We start from the raw sequence: 13,803 nt of genomic DNA, 5'->3' as shown, positions 1-13,803 counted from the left end.
ACTTAACTTAGGAGAAAGTTAAGTCTGTTACCATGAGACAATATTAATTCTGAATCAATTCACCGATTTTTAACAATCGGATCTACAATTTCTCTCAGTGTTTAACTTAACATCAAGCATTACTACACTATAACATACTATATACAAATTATCACCACACTATATCAGAATTGAATCTCAGAGATAAAACATTCTGGTATCAGGCCAAGCCCTAAAGTCCTGTTTCATATTATATATAGGTCCCACTAATATTTCTTGCACATTAATACACACAAAGTTCTTTTACACACACAAAGGAAACTAAAAGATTCGAACGTTACCGGGACCTTCGGACTTTATCGGGTCTATCTCTCGATCCTTACAATTCCTTCCACAGCTCATTCCTTCTTCCTCACAGTTGTCCTTCCGATGGGCCAGCCTGGAACTCGCGATCATGAATTATCCTCTCCCATGTAGACGAGAAGAGCTCTGCTTAAGTTGGTCCACGTGGTCTAGCATGACGGTCAGCTTGCGTTGATTCTTCTCACTTTACTGACGAAATGCCCGCACTTGGCTCGCTACTCGGCTGCGTAACTGCATCTAGACATCGTTCTGTTGACGGCTCTCACGTATTCATCTCAGGGAATAACTCGAGCTGGGCCTCTCGAGTGACCTGCACCAAAGTTGAGAGAGAAGCAACCAAATGAAGAGCGCTGAGAGTAAGAGCCTAAGAAAGAGTGCCCACTAGCGGTGTCAAGCTTTTTATATCATACCTTGAGTGGCGCTCCTACAGCATCATACCTTTCTGCTTGGCACTACTCCTTTGCATGCGGTTCCGGTCCTTCTCTTTGCATCTCCCGAGAAACTCCTGCGTGCAACTTACTCCATGCGTACGTGACTGCCGTGAGTCATGTTACTAATCCAAATGTCTTGTTTTGCAAACTTTGAACTTGCTTTTACATACTAACATAATTCTCAATTTTTCTTCCATTGTTAAATTTACAAGAACAGGTAATATTATCTTACATAGAACAATCCAATATTAAAAGCATTTATTTAAAAAATTTTCAAGCAATTAACATCTCTACTTATGTAGAAGTATTTCTCTCAGTGATCTGATGCTTGTAAAATCCTGAATGAGATATTTCACAATGAAATCTCTTCATTCAAGATTTAACACTGGTCAGCATTTTTCTTCAAATCAAGAGGTGATTGCAACTATAGAGGGGTATTTTGCAGATCTTGCTGAGAACCACTACAGGGACAGGATAATGGCACTGAAGCATCGCTGGAATAAATGTATTAGTCTTAAGAGAGATTATATTGAAAAATAAAAATAAATTTGAAATTATAAATTCGTTTTTTCATTTTTAGGACAAGAACTTTTCAGACCACTTTCATATGTATGCATATATGTACTGTATTTGTGTATATCGAACAGAAATAAAGTCAAAGAACACATTATACAAACATTGAAATTAGTCATATACATATTAAGGTTCATGTATAATCAACACAAAAAAAAAGACCATTATACATAAGATTCTAACTACTCACTAGAGAAAGTTCTGTGTTTCTTTTTTCAGAGGATTCCTGAGTTTTAATCTCTGGCAAGACATGCAAGTTTCTCCCCTCCCAGAAATTGCTTTTTAACCCCACATCTAAGGATGAAAGGATATCATTTGTAGAATTCTCATTATTTCAGACAACCATATAAGTGTTATGGTTCAAGATCATAAGATGATAGCAAATATCTGCTAATCTCACCCTGATGTCTCTAAAATCATCAAGAGCAATGAGTTCATACAGGTGATGCCCAAGGATGGAGATCAGCTGACCAGTGATTTTAAAGTGTTAGGGCTAAAGGAGCCCAACATACTCTCTCCCTTCAGAAACAAGAAAGACCCTTAAGATTTTTCACACTGCATTTTAAATTGTTAAAATTTAAAAAACAATATATACAATAAAATTTTAAATTTTAAGAGAGTCGATATCGAAACTAGCCATTAAATCTGTTTTTTTCAAGTTTGTTGTCCTTGATTTTTGATACAAAGTCAGCACAGTTTTTAATATGAGAAGAGGAAATTCCAGAAAGATTTCTTTAAAAAGTTGTGAGGTACTTAGAAAGGTTGTAGGTAGGTGAGTTTATCCCTTCAACTATTGGTCTGAGCGGAACGTTTGCCTTGTGTATCTTGGGGAGACCATATAATCGAGGGATTAAAGGATGAAGTGTTCTAAGTGAAAGACGGATGTCACTTGGTAACTCCAAGGTAGTTTTTAATACATTATTAGTTCTATTGTGTAATTCAATTGTAGGATCACTGTTGAGTTCAGAGTAAGTATCACTGTTTAAAAGTTCCAAAATTTCCAAAAATCAGATTTAATGGCTAGTTTCAATATCGTCTCTCTCTTCACAAATGTTCCTGCTCAAGAAGGCCTCAATCTTCTTAAGAAGAAATTATCCAAAAAACTCTTTGCTTTACTCTCCTATTGCATAAAGTCAGGATACTTCAAATATGACAATAAGATCTACTTACAAAACTCAGGTCTAGCCAAGGGCAGCCAACTCTCTCCGATTCTCACAGATATATTTCTTAACGATTTTGAAGAAAAAGCTATTAACTCCTTCCCTCTTAAACCAAAATTTTGGTATCGTTATATAGACGATATATTCCTCATCTAGGAAGACAGTGTCAACAACCTGAATTTATTTTTGGACCACCTAAACAAGTTTCGTGAAAAAATCTCTTTTACCTTCGAACTGGAATCCGATGACTGCCTCCCCTTTCTAGATCTGAAGCTTACCAGATGTTCTGAAAGTATTAAAATCTCAATTTTTAGAAAACCTACTCATACTGACAGATACCTTCATGCTTCTTCCCATCACCTACCCTCCGCAAAAATTTGGTATTCTTTCTACCTTAGCACACCGGGCCAAATCTTTACTAACAGAAGAAACAGAAATTGAAAATGAACTCCTTTTTCTTAAAAAGACTTTTATCAATAATGGTTTCTCTCCTAATAAGATTGAAAAATTTCTTTCTCTCTGTCACTCAACTGCTTCTGAAGATCCCTCTTCCCTCGGAGCCTTTATTTCTTTGCCTTACATCAGCTCTCTTTCACCAAAACTAGCTAAAATTCTCAAGAAATTTAATTTCAGAACTTGCTTCACTATGCTCCCAAAACTTCGCTCCATACTTAGTAAACCTAAAGAGAAACATCTTCCAACTCAGTTTCCAGGAGTCTACAAGATCTTATGTGATTGTGGAAAGCAATACTACGGCCAAACTGCTAAATCCATCCTTCTACATTTGGAAGAACATAGTAGAGATATTTCCTACAACAGGACTAGGACTAGAGCCAGCGCTCTCTCTAGCCACGTTCTTTTCTTCCTTAACTCAGATGAAGGCCACCAACACATTGTGGACTGGACACAAACTTCTAATATCCATGTGTACTATGATGAACTTGAAAGATTGTCGAATCGAGAGAAATTGCCTTAGATTCTTCCCATATGAATAACTCCCTAAGTTTCAATCTTTCTGATGCACACAATGCCGCTGTTCAATACTGGTGCACTCGTGACAGCATGTAGTCAACTTACTGTCATGAGTACTACTGCTTTTTTGGACTAGTACTGTTAATGCAATTTTTAAGTCTCTGTTATTTTTTGTATATTTCTTTGATTGTGATATCTGAAGAAGTTTATCCATTTAACGAAACTAGTAAAATCTTTTAAAATAAACCATGTCATCTCTTTTTCTCTCTTATCAGTCATTTAAAATAATTTATAATTTTTCTACTGAGTAAAAATGAATAATCACAATATATCAGTTACTCAAGCAAATAACTTAATGTGTAAATCTTGAAACACTTAACTTCAAGTTAATATCTTTCTTTGCTTCAAAGCACAAAAAAAAAAAGTGTTGCTCCAATCTGTGAAATCTAATTAACATTAGAAATACATCTTTCATTCAGAAGAACCAAAACAATTCTAAGTAAATGGTACTTCTAATTTTTTCATTAGAAAAAAATGTAAGGCCTTTTCTGAAACTTCACTTTCAAAATTCTCATTTTAGAAAACACTGCAGTAATTAATTACTCATTTTATGACTGACTCACTTTCCTTACCTTCAATCAAGCACAGACATTCAGTCTAAAATCTGTATAATATGAAATCAGATCCTATCTTAGTTCAGTAGACGGTCTTAATTCAAAAATTCTTAATGTAGATCACTCAGAATATCTATAATCGCAAGTCATAGTTCTCTGAGAAATCTTGTAGCATTTTTGTTTGAAAATGCTAGAAGTACCTTGGCAATGGTCCATAATTTAAACAAATTACCTTTTTTTTTTCTTTACCACTAAACTCTTAGTGTATATCCAATTACACATTTAATTTTTTATTAATTCACAAGAGAACAAAATAACAATAACTATTTCAGCAAAAAGACAAGACAAATATTCATTTGGTTTGACAAGATATAAAACTCTTCTTTCTGTTCAAATTAATAGACATTAATTCTTACATAAAAGAAACAGCACACAATGAACAACTCTACATTCACAACATATTCTATTGTCTCTCTCTCTTTCTCTTCCCTCCACAACTATTAGCAGATTTGAAATGAGTGCTTACATGCAGAGTTCCTGCATGCACCGAAATTTCACTTCCATTCAATGTTAAGTGTTTGTTGCTTGGCATTAGAAACAAAAATACCCAGGTTCAACTTCTATGTATTCCCTAAATTTCATATCTTCATTCACTATCATTCCTAATTCCCTTATCTCTGCTTTCTTCACTATACTTCCCACAAATGGAAGTGTCAGAGATAAGGATGGAATTCCATCCTTATCTCTGAAAGTGTCAAATCATCTTACACTGGGTGACATTAACTTTTAACTCAATTCATCTGCCTGATGAGCATATGCACATCTTCAGGACAACAGTCCTCTCACCATTTTGACTTTGTTCTACCTTGCCACCTTTGACTGCATTTATACTATCTCTCATGCTAATTCTTCATTTTTATTTCACTTCTTTGCATACATATCCAACCCAAAATCTTTCTGTTTGATACACCCATTACAGCAATTAGATTATTCAATACATCAACATTTTATAATCTCTTTCATAAAGTGTAATGGTAGAGATTATAAAATTTTATTTTCATCTATCTTTGTTTATTCTGACCAATGATCAACTATATCCTTTCTCTGCTTCCAAGGTTCTTCACTTTTATTCTTACTTGCTTATGTTACTAATATGAATTTTTTTGTTTAAAAACAAATTCCTTCCATTATGATCTATCCAAAGAACAGTTAAATATTGCAATTCATAATATATGTACATTCATGCATAATATATTAATGACTAATGACAGCAATTTCTTTCAAAATATCAAAAACCAAAATGAAAGATCTTTTGTTTAATATAATACAACATTCAACAACCATATCAATCAGTGATCTTTTAAGATCCTTGATGTAATGTCAAATAAATGCAGTACCACAAGCCTCAATGTGGCTATGAAAAACTTTTCTTGCTGCCATAATTCCAAGATTTATATTTTTAAAATTATAACTAAATTAGAGATGCTGCAAAACAGCCACACATGACTTACAGTTTTGAATATTGAAGACATTGTGTGCAGAATTCCGGTATATACATGTTCTCCTGTTACTTGAAATGCTAGCCTAGCACGAACTACATCTAAAGGATATGTACACATCACAGCTGTAACACCTACAAAAAAAAAAATCATGACGTTACATAAAAGTAGACAAAATACTTATCAATAGAGCTACAATATTTAACAAAACAGACATTACCATTTCTTCTCTCTGCTGCCTTAAAGTATTTTTCATACTAGCAGTAGTAGATTTACAGATGTAAGACCCCAGGGAACTGTAGTTTAGAGCTACAGTTGCCTAGATACCTAAAAACCTGAAATGTTTTAATCTGAAGTTAGAACAACAGTGCTAATTAGAACCACATCCTACACATAGGGACTGTATTACTGGTAATTTGGTTTTCTACCAGCACTTTGGTAAAGCAAAAACATTTTTAATGCATGGTAATAATTTTATTATTAACTAACTTTGTAAAATATAGTTCCTTGCTTACTGCTCAGATATTAATGAGTCTTTTGGCTATGCAGCTACATATCTGAATTACAGTCAATTGCTTGCATTATTATCTCAAATATTTCATGATTAACTTTTTAGTACTAGTAACTCAAGGCTGTGTCTCACAAGAGTTGTGTCAGGTGAGATCTCATTTCACTGTATAGCATGTCTCTTTGGCATCTGGGAGGCACATTTTTGCAAATTGTTAAATATATATGGCATACCAGTTTCAATTCAGCAGACATATCTAAAAATAACATTTGTGAACCATCTTAATGGTATAAAAAAAAATCTCAAATGTAACATTCCTATTTCATGCCATTCAAAAAAATTTGTATTACATATATCAGTTTTTGCACTCTGTGAAGTATATGTGAATGAAATTCGCACATACTTCACCGAGTGAAGTATAAGAATGAATAAATTTCCCTTACATTAATTTAGTGCTACAATAAAGCATACTTTGTATGGCTTGTGTCTGTGCAATATGATAACCAAGCTGTAAGGCTAGAATATTTTTCACTGTACAGGGTTATAAATTCAATTTGTCTCTAATTACACTAAACACTAATTACTCTGTTACTAAATACAGTTATGAACTGTATTTAGTAACAAAATTTATTGCTACAATAAAACTGAACTGCATAGCTGTTTTGTTTACAGCTATGCAGTACAGTATCTTCTAGGGAAAATATTTTTCAAATTATTCAGATTCTCATTCCAACACTGAACTAACAATATCATTAACATTTGACCTCCATGGAGTCAGAGACTCATGATGGGAGGTACACACTATCACACAAAAAGCTCATCCAACCATGCCTTAAACTGATTCAAGATTCGGAATTTCGCCGCTAGAGGGCCAGGGGAACGGTCGTATTTTCAGGGAGCTCCCGAAAGCTAAGTACAATTTTGAATGGAAATTAGAATAAATGTTAAAAATCATAACGTAATATTGTCTAAATTTGGTAGCTTGTTGGGTCTGTGTGATTTTGGTGTAAATTCCGTAAATTAATTTAGTCTTTAACGATACGTTTCATATATTTGAATATGGCGCCAATGCGACGTAAGATAATGGCGTCCAAAAATACGACGGCATTATTCAAAAACTATAATGTGAGAGAATTTGTCCAATGTGATGTGTGTGGAATGTATGCATTCCCGAATAAGTCTGGAGTATGAGTTGAAAGTGATAGTGGTGGGAGAATGTGTAGAAAGTGTATGCAAAGTGAGGAGTCGAAGTATGTGTCAGGTTGTGAGACAGTTATGGTTGAAAAAAGCCAGAATGCGAGTGAAAATAGTGGCTCGATAGGGAATTGCGGTGTACAAGATGGCAATGTGAGCGGTGATCTAAGAAAGAGTGAGAGCAATTATACAGAAAGAGAAAATGGTTTGAATGATAAAAAAAAATGAGGAATTATTTGTAGGAAGTGAGATCGCTAGGCTGCGCGCAGTGATACAAGATGCGCAGCGGCAATTAGAGCACCTGCAAAACTCTTTCCAGAGTGATTCGGCTAACGTAAATAAACAGCGTGGGCGAGTTTCCGAAACGAAGGAGAGAGTGTTGTATGGTGACTCGTTATTAAGAGGAGTAATAGATGGGAGTGTAACTAAATCGTACTTACCAGGTGCGAAATTTAAGGTAAGTGAGAGCATTAGAGTGCAAAAACAGAGGGTGAAAGAAATAACAATTGTGGCTGGTACGAATGAATTGAAAGGTGATAAATTTTTTATGAGAGAGGACTTGAAAGTATTGTTAAAAGTAGCGAAAGAAAAGAGTGACAGAGTTAGAATGGTGAGTCTGTTACCGCGGTATGACAGAGAGGAGTTTAGAAGGAGGGCCATAATCGGAAATGATATTATGCGCAGGTTATGCGGACGGTGTGGTGTGGAATTTGTGGACGTGTGGAATGAGTTTGATGGGCGAAAGGACTTATACAAGATGGATGGACTGCATTTGAATGGAATTGGTGTGCGGAGACTGGAAAAAGTGTTGCTGAATGAAGTGAAAATGGATGTGCAGAACCAGGGAAACTAGAACTACCAAGGAGGGGGGGGAGTGGATATCCGGACATCAGTGAGACAGTTGAGTGTAAAAATGTATATAATGTACCTGAGCCAGCAATAAGGACAAAAAATGGGAATGGGATATTTAGAATAACACATCAAGATAGGGGTGGGACAAAGGGAACACTGCAATTCATGTATACTAATGCCAGGAGTATTAGGAACAAGAAGGAAGAATATAATAGATTTAGTTTAATCCTTTATCCCAGTGAGAGCAAACAAAGTTTGCGCCTGAAAATATCTTCAGGACTAAATATAGTGTTGTACTATCTTATCCTTGCTACTGCTTCTGCCTGGTATCTCCAGCTCTGGGCCTGGCTCCCACTGAAGAGACCTCAATAAAGGTCGAAACTAGTCTGGGTAGATGGCCAATCCCTTTAATGCATAACAGTATACATATCCACATAGGAAATGTGTTTTGCATTATGGGAGATACTGGGTTAGAAGTGCCTGGTAGCTTGCTCCACCTTTGCCACGAGTCGCCTTGGTGTTGCACTACTTACTGGATAAGATAGTACAACACTATATTTAGTCCTGAAGATATTTTCAGGCGCAAACTTTGTTTGCTCTCACTGGGATAAAGGATTAAACTAAATCTATTATAGTCTAACCTAGTGATAAATAAATTTTCAACATCTTTCTCTAAATCCAGAGTAATTTTTAAAAAAAAAGGTGATAAACCTTTTGGCAACTCCCATAGGCACAGATGACTTGCTACTGCTTCTGCCTGGTATCTCCAGCTCTGGGCCTGGCTCCCACTGAAGAGACCTCAATAAAGGTCGAAACTAGTCTGGGTAGATGGCCAATCCCTTTAATGCATAACAGTATACATATCCACATAGGAAATGTGTTTTGCATTATGGGAGATACTGGGTTAGAAGTGCCTGGTAGCTTGCTCCACCTTTGCCACGAGTCGCCTTGGTGTTGCACTACTTACTGGATAAGATAGAACAACACTATATTTAGTCCTGAAGATATTTTCAGGCGCAAACTTTGTTTGCTCTCACTGGGATAAAGGATTAAACTAAATCTATTATAGTCTAACCTAGTGATAAATAAATTTTCAAGAAGGAAGAATTTTTGGCCTTGATTGGCTCTTCCTGGCCACAGGTTATTGGCATTAGTGAAACATGGCTGACGGAAGATGATATAGTTAGTGGGATAGAATGTGTAGGTTATAGTATGTTTAGGAGGGACAGAGAGAATAAAATTGGGGGAGGGGTGTTATTGATGATAGCTGATGAACTGCAGCCAAGGAGAATTGAAGTATTGCAGGATAGTGAAAGGAGCTCATTTGAGGCTATTTGGTGTGAGATTGATACTGGCAGAATAAAATATACAGTTGGGTGCCGCTATAGACCAGGTGATCGAATAGATGGTGGAGATGGTATGCATAAACAAATTGATGAAATGAGTGGAAGGAGGGTAATTATTATGGGGGATTTCAACTATGGTAACATTGATTGGAAGGAGGAGAGGACACATGTGAGGAAGGAAATGGATTTTATTCAATTATTAAGGGATAACTATCTGAAACAGCATGTAATTGAAAATACTAGGGGTGTGAGAGTGCTTGACCTGGTAATAGTATCTGAGAATTTGACTGTAATGAATATGACCATGTTGCCACCTATTGGTGAGAGTGATCATAAGGTCTTGACCTGGGAGGTGGCTAAAGGTGTGAAATTTGTGATTAAGACAGGGTATATGTGGAATTACCGTGCTGGCAAGTATGACAAGCTTAGGAGATTGCTTGGATCAGTGCCATGGCGTGTACAACTGCAAGGGCTGGACGTCGATAGAGCATGGGAAGTGATCAAAGAGCATTTACAGGAGGTTATGGCTGATTGTATACCTAAGGTCCGAATAGTGAAACAAGGAGGGGTTAAATGGATGAATAACACCATTAAGCTGCAAAAAAAGAAACAACTATGGAGGGAATTTAAAGAAAGGGGTGATCTGCAGGCACACGAACGGTATAAAGTACAGGCTAGAAGGGTAACGAGTGTGGTAAAAACAGCAAAAGCCGATTATGAAAGGAAACTAGCTATGCAAGCAAAAGAGAATCCCAAACAGTTCTTTCAATATGCTGCAAGCAAGAAAAAAACTGTACATGGCAAAATGATTTTAAGGAATGACGATGGTAAAGAGTTCACTGAACCAGTCGATATAGTGGAGTTACTAAGTGCGCACTTTGCAAAAGCATATCATCCAGGTGGTGACGTTGAAAAAATGAAGGAACCATTAGTTTATATGGGAATTGTGATGAATGAAGTGGAGGTGAATAGTCTATTACAGAACCTTAATGTGAATACATCTGTGGGATTGGATGGTATACCGGCACGGGTCTTGCATGAAGCGGCTAATGAATTATCAGTGCCCTTGACCATGTTGTTTAATCTGAGTCTCAGGTCTGGCTTAGTCCCGAAGGCGTGGAAAGAGGGGAAAATAGTTCCACTGCATAAAGGAGGATCCAAGACTATGGTTGCAAATTACCGACCGATCAGCATATCAGGAGTCGTTGTCAAGGTCTTGGAGAAAGTAGTCAAGGGAAAAATACAGGAATGAATTGATGAAAATGAGATACTGTACAGAGGACAGCATGGCTTTGTGAAGGGTAGATCATGCCTCAGTAACTTGCTCAAGTTTTATAACAAGGTGACGGCTGAACTGGATAAGGGAAATGGGTTTACAGTGATACTGCTGGACCTGGCAAAGGCGTTTGACAGGATACCACATGGAATTCTAATCCGTAAACTACAACATATGGGAATGGATATAGGGTTGGTGAGATGGATAGCTGGGTGGTTGATGGAGAGATATCAAAGAGTAGTTTATTCAGGAGTAGAGTCCAAAAAGCGGCCTGTGACTAGTGGTGTGCCACAGGGTTCTGTTCTTGGACTACTGCTGTTTAATCTGTTCATTAACGATATAGGGAAGGGTCTAAGTGGGACAGTTCATTTGTTCGCTGATGATGCAAAGTTGGGTAGGGCGATAGTGAATGCAGAAGATGTCAAAGTCTTGCAAGATGACTTAGATAGATTGGAGTTCTGGACTAAGGAGAATGGATGTCAATTTAATGTGACAAAATGTAAGGTTATGCATTTCGGAGTGAAAAGATTAGCAGCAGTATACCACATTGGTGGAACTGTACTCCAAGAGATTGATGAGGCCAGGGACTTGGGAGTGTTGGTGGATAGGGAGATGAAGTTTAGGGGACACATTGCGAAAGTAGCTAAATCAGCTCATCAACTCACTTGGTTGTTGAAAAATACCTTGACGAGCAGAGAAAAACAAGTTATTGTACCTCTGTACCGAGCCCTGATAAGACCTCATCTCGACTACTGTGCCCAGATTTGGTCACCTCGGTTCCTTCTTGATGGGGAGGAGGTTGAGAGGATCCAGAGGCGAGTGACTAAGATGATAGCAGGTCTATGGAATGAACCATATGAGAACAGGTTGAAGATTTGTGGGTTGCAGAAACTAGTTGATAGGCGAAAAAGGGGAGATATGATTGAGACATTCAAATTGCTAAAAGGATTCTATAGGATTAATTCAGATGATATTTTTGAGATCAGGACTGGTGGTGGGAGAACTAGGGGACACCCATAGAAGCTGGGCAAGAGCGTGGTTAGCAGTGGTGTTAGAGCTGGGTTCTTTACTTTTAGAGTGGTAAATGAGTGGAATAAGCTGCCAGAGTCTGTTGTGGGTGCTATGACAGTGAGCGAGTTCAAGGCAAGGTATGATAGATACTGTGAGAATGTTGAACAGCTGTGTGAACATGATGTTTAGGGCCTCCCTCAATGAGTCTAAGGACTCCTGGAGTAGCCCGTGGTAATAATAATAATAATAATAAAGATCTTTACATTCATAACCCACTCATTCAGGAAATGCATTCTACTCACCAACCACTCTCCATCTAAAGAACCTTCTCCTCATTCTCTGCTCAAATCCTCCTTATACAATTTCCAGGGATAGTTCTTGTTCTATTGCCTCTCCCTATGAAAAATCTCTTCCATGTTAACAAACCCTGACTAGCTTATATATCTCAATCATATCCCATTCTATGAAAAATCTTTTCCATGTAAACCTGACAACAACCCCTGACTAGCCTATATGTCTCAATCATCCCCCCCCCCACACACACTCCTCCTATTCACAAAGCTTTGCAATTTACATTCTCTCAATCTGTCCTCATATTCCACATTCGACCACTGACTACCTTTGTGAATCTTCTCTGGACCCTTCCTAACATATCCTTGTCACCATGAAGACCCAGTGACCAAATTTATGCACAATAATCCATGAGGCCTGATCAAGGTCTTATACAATTGCATCATAACCTCTTTATTTCTGCATGCCAGGGTCCTCCACATCATTGCCATTATCTGATGTGCTGTCTGCACAACTTGTGCAATGTTGCCCCTGAATTTCAGGTCCTTGTCCACCACTTCCAGATCTCTCATCTCCACTACCTCCTTTAAAGCTTCCCCACCAAGTGTAAACTTTGTATTCCATCACCGCTTACCAAATTTCATAACCTTACACTTTGCAACACTGAACTGACAGTTCCACTTACCTGCCCGTTCGTGCAATCATGCAAACTGCTTGACTCTGCATTGCTCTCCCCAATTTCGCATCATCTGCAAACAGCTGCATGTCACCAGTTAAACATCCCGATATTATTATTATATAACATCTCCAAGGAGTGCAAAGACTCATCAAGGGAGGGCATCTACTATACAACTCTCCATCTCCAGCACTCAATCCACCAACTACAACGAACCGCAACTATCATCATTTACACCAATGCCATCTACTGCCCACCACCACTAATATTTTCACAGTCAATGGTAAACATCCATGCCCACGGGGGGGGGGGGATTCGAACCCTCAGCCTTTTGGCTGGAGAGCAGATATGCTAACCACTCGGCAAACCAGGCTGGCATAATAATAAAATATGATTAATATACAAACTGAACAACAATGGTCAAAAAACTGATTCCTGCAGCACACCACTAGTGACCTTTCTCTTTCAGGATACTGCACCCTCATATACAACTTTCTGATACCTATCAGACAGCAAGTCACTGAACCAACTCAGAAGTCCGTTATCCAATCCCATCCCATCTGTTTCAATTTATTTAATGGCTTGTCATGTGACAGTCCATCGAAAGCTTTTGCAAAATATAATGTATGTGCATCTCCCTTGTCCAAGACATCTGTCACTTTCTTATAGCATATAAATAATTTAGTAAAACATATCTCCCTTTTTACAAACTTATGCTGATAAACACAGAGAATACTGCCATTATCAGCCCATTAGTGTACCCTACTTCTCACCAATCTCTCTCTAGTATTCACCACAACTCCAGATATACAGACTGGCCTATAATTTTTAGCCACAGCCTTATCACCAACCTTCATGTAGTGGAACAATTTTACATTCTTTTCACTCCCTTGGAACCTGTGCTGCTGTAAGATAGACATTATTAAACAGGCATGCCAATGCTAATGCCAATTCCCTGGAACATTCCCTTAAGATAAATAGTGATATGTCATCAAATCTGATTGGCTTACTGACATCAAGGTCAATAAGCTCACATACCTCCTGCTCACTCACAATTA

At 37.5% G+C, this 13,803-nt stretch overlaps 1 protein-coding gene across 1 annotated transcript in view; it reads right to left on the bottom strand.

Annotated features, from left to right (window-relative positions):
* LOC150099543 (mitochondrial coenzyme A transporter SLC25A16-like) overlaps window positions 1-13,803 on the bottom strand; it is a 144,440-nt gene that overhangs the window by 68,945 nt on the left and 61,692 nt on the right. The window contains exon 5 of the mRNA XM_090404372.1: window positions 5,604-5,725. Within this exon, the coding sequence (XP_090260498.1) occupies window positions 5,604-5,725 (122 nt within the window). The remainder of the gene's footprint in view (window positions 1-5,603; window positions 5,726-13,803) is intronic.

The sequence above is a fragment of the Typopeltis vanoorti genome, chromosome 14 (genome assembly GCF_054136105.1).
Source record: "Typopeltis vanoorti isolate ZY-2024b chromosome 14, IOZ_Tvanoo_1.0, whole genome shotgun sequence".
NCBI lineage: Eukaryota > Metazoa > Arthropoda > Arachnida > Uropygi > Thelyphonidae > Typopeltis > Typopeltis vanoorti.
This window is presented reverse-complemented; position numbering and strand designations above follow the sequence as displayed.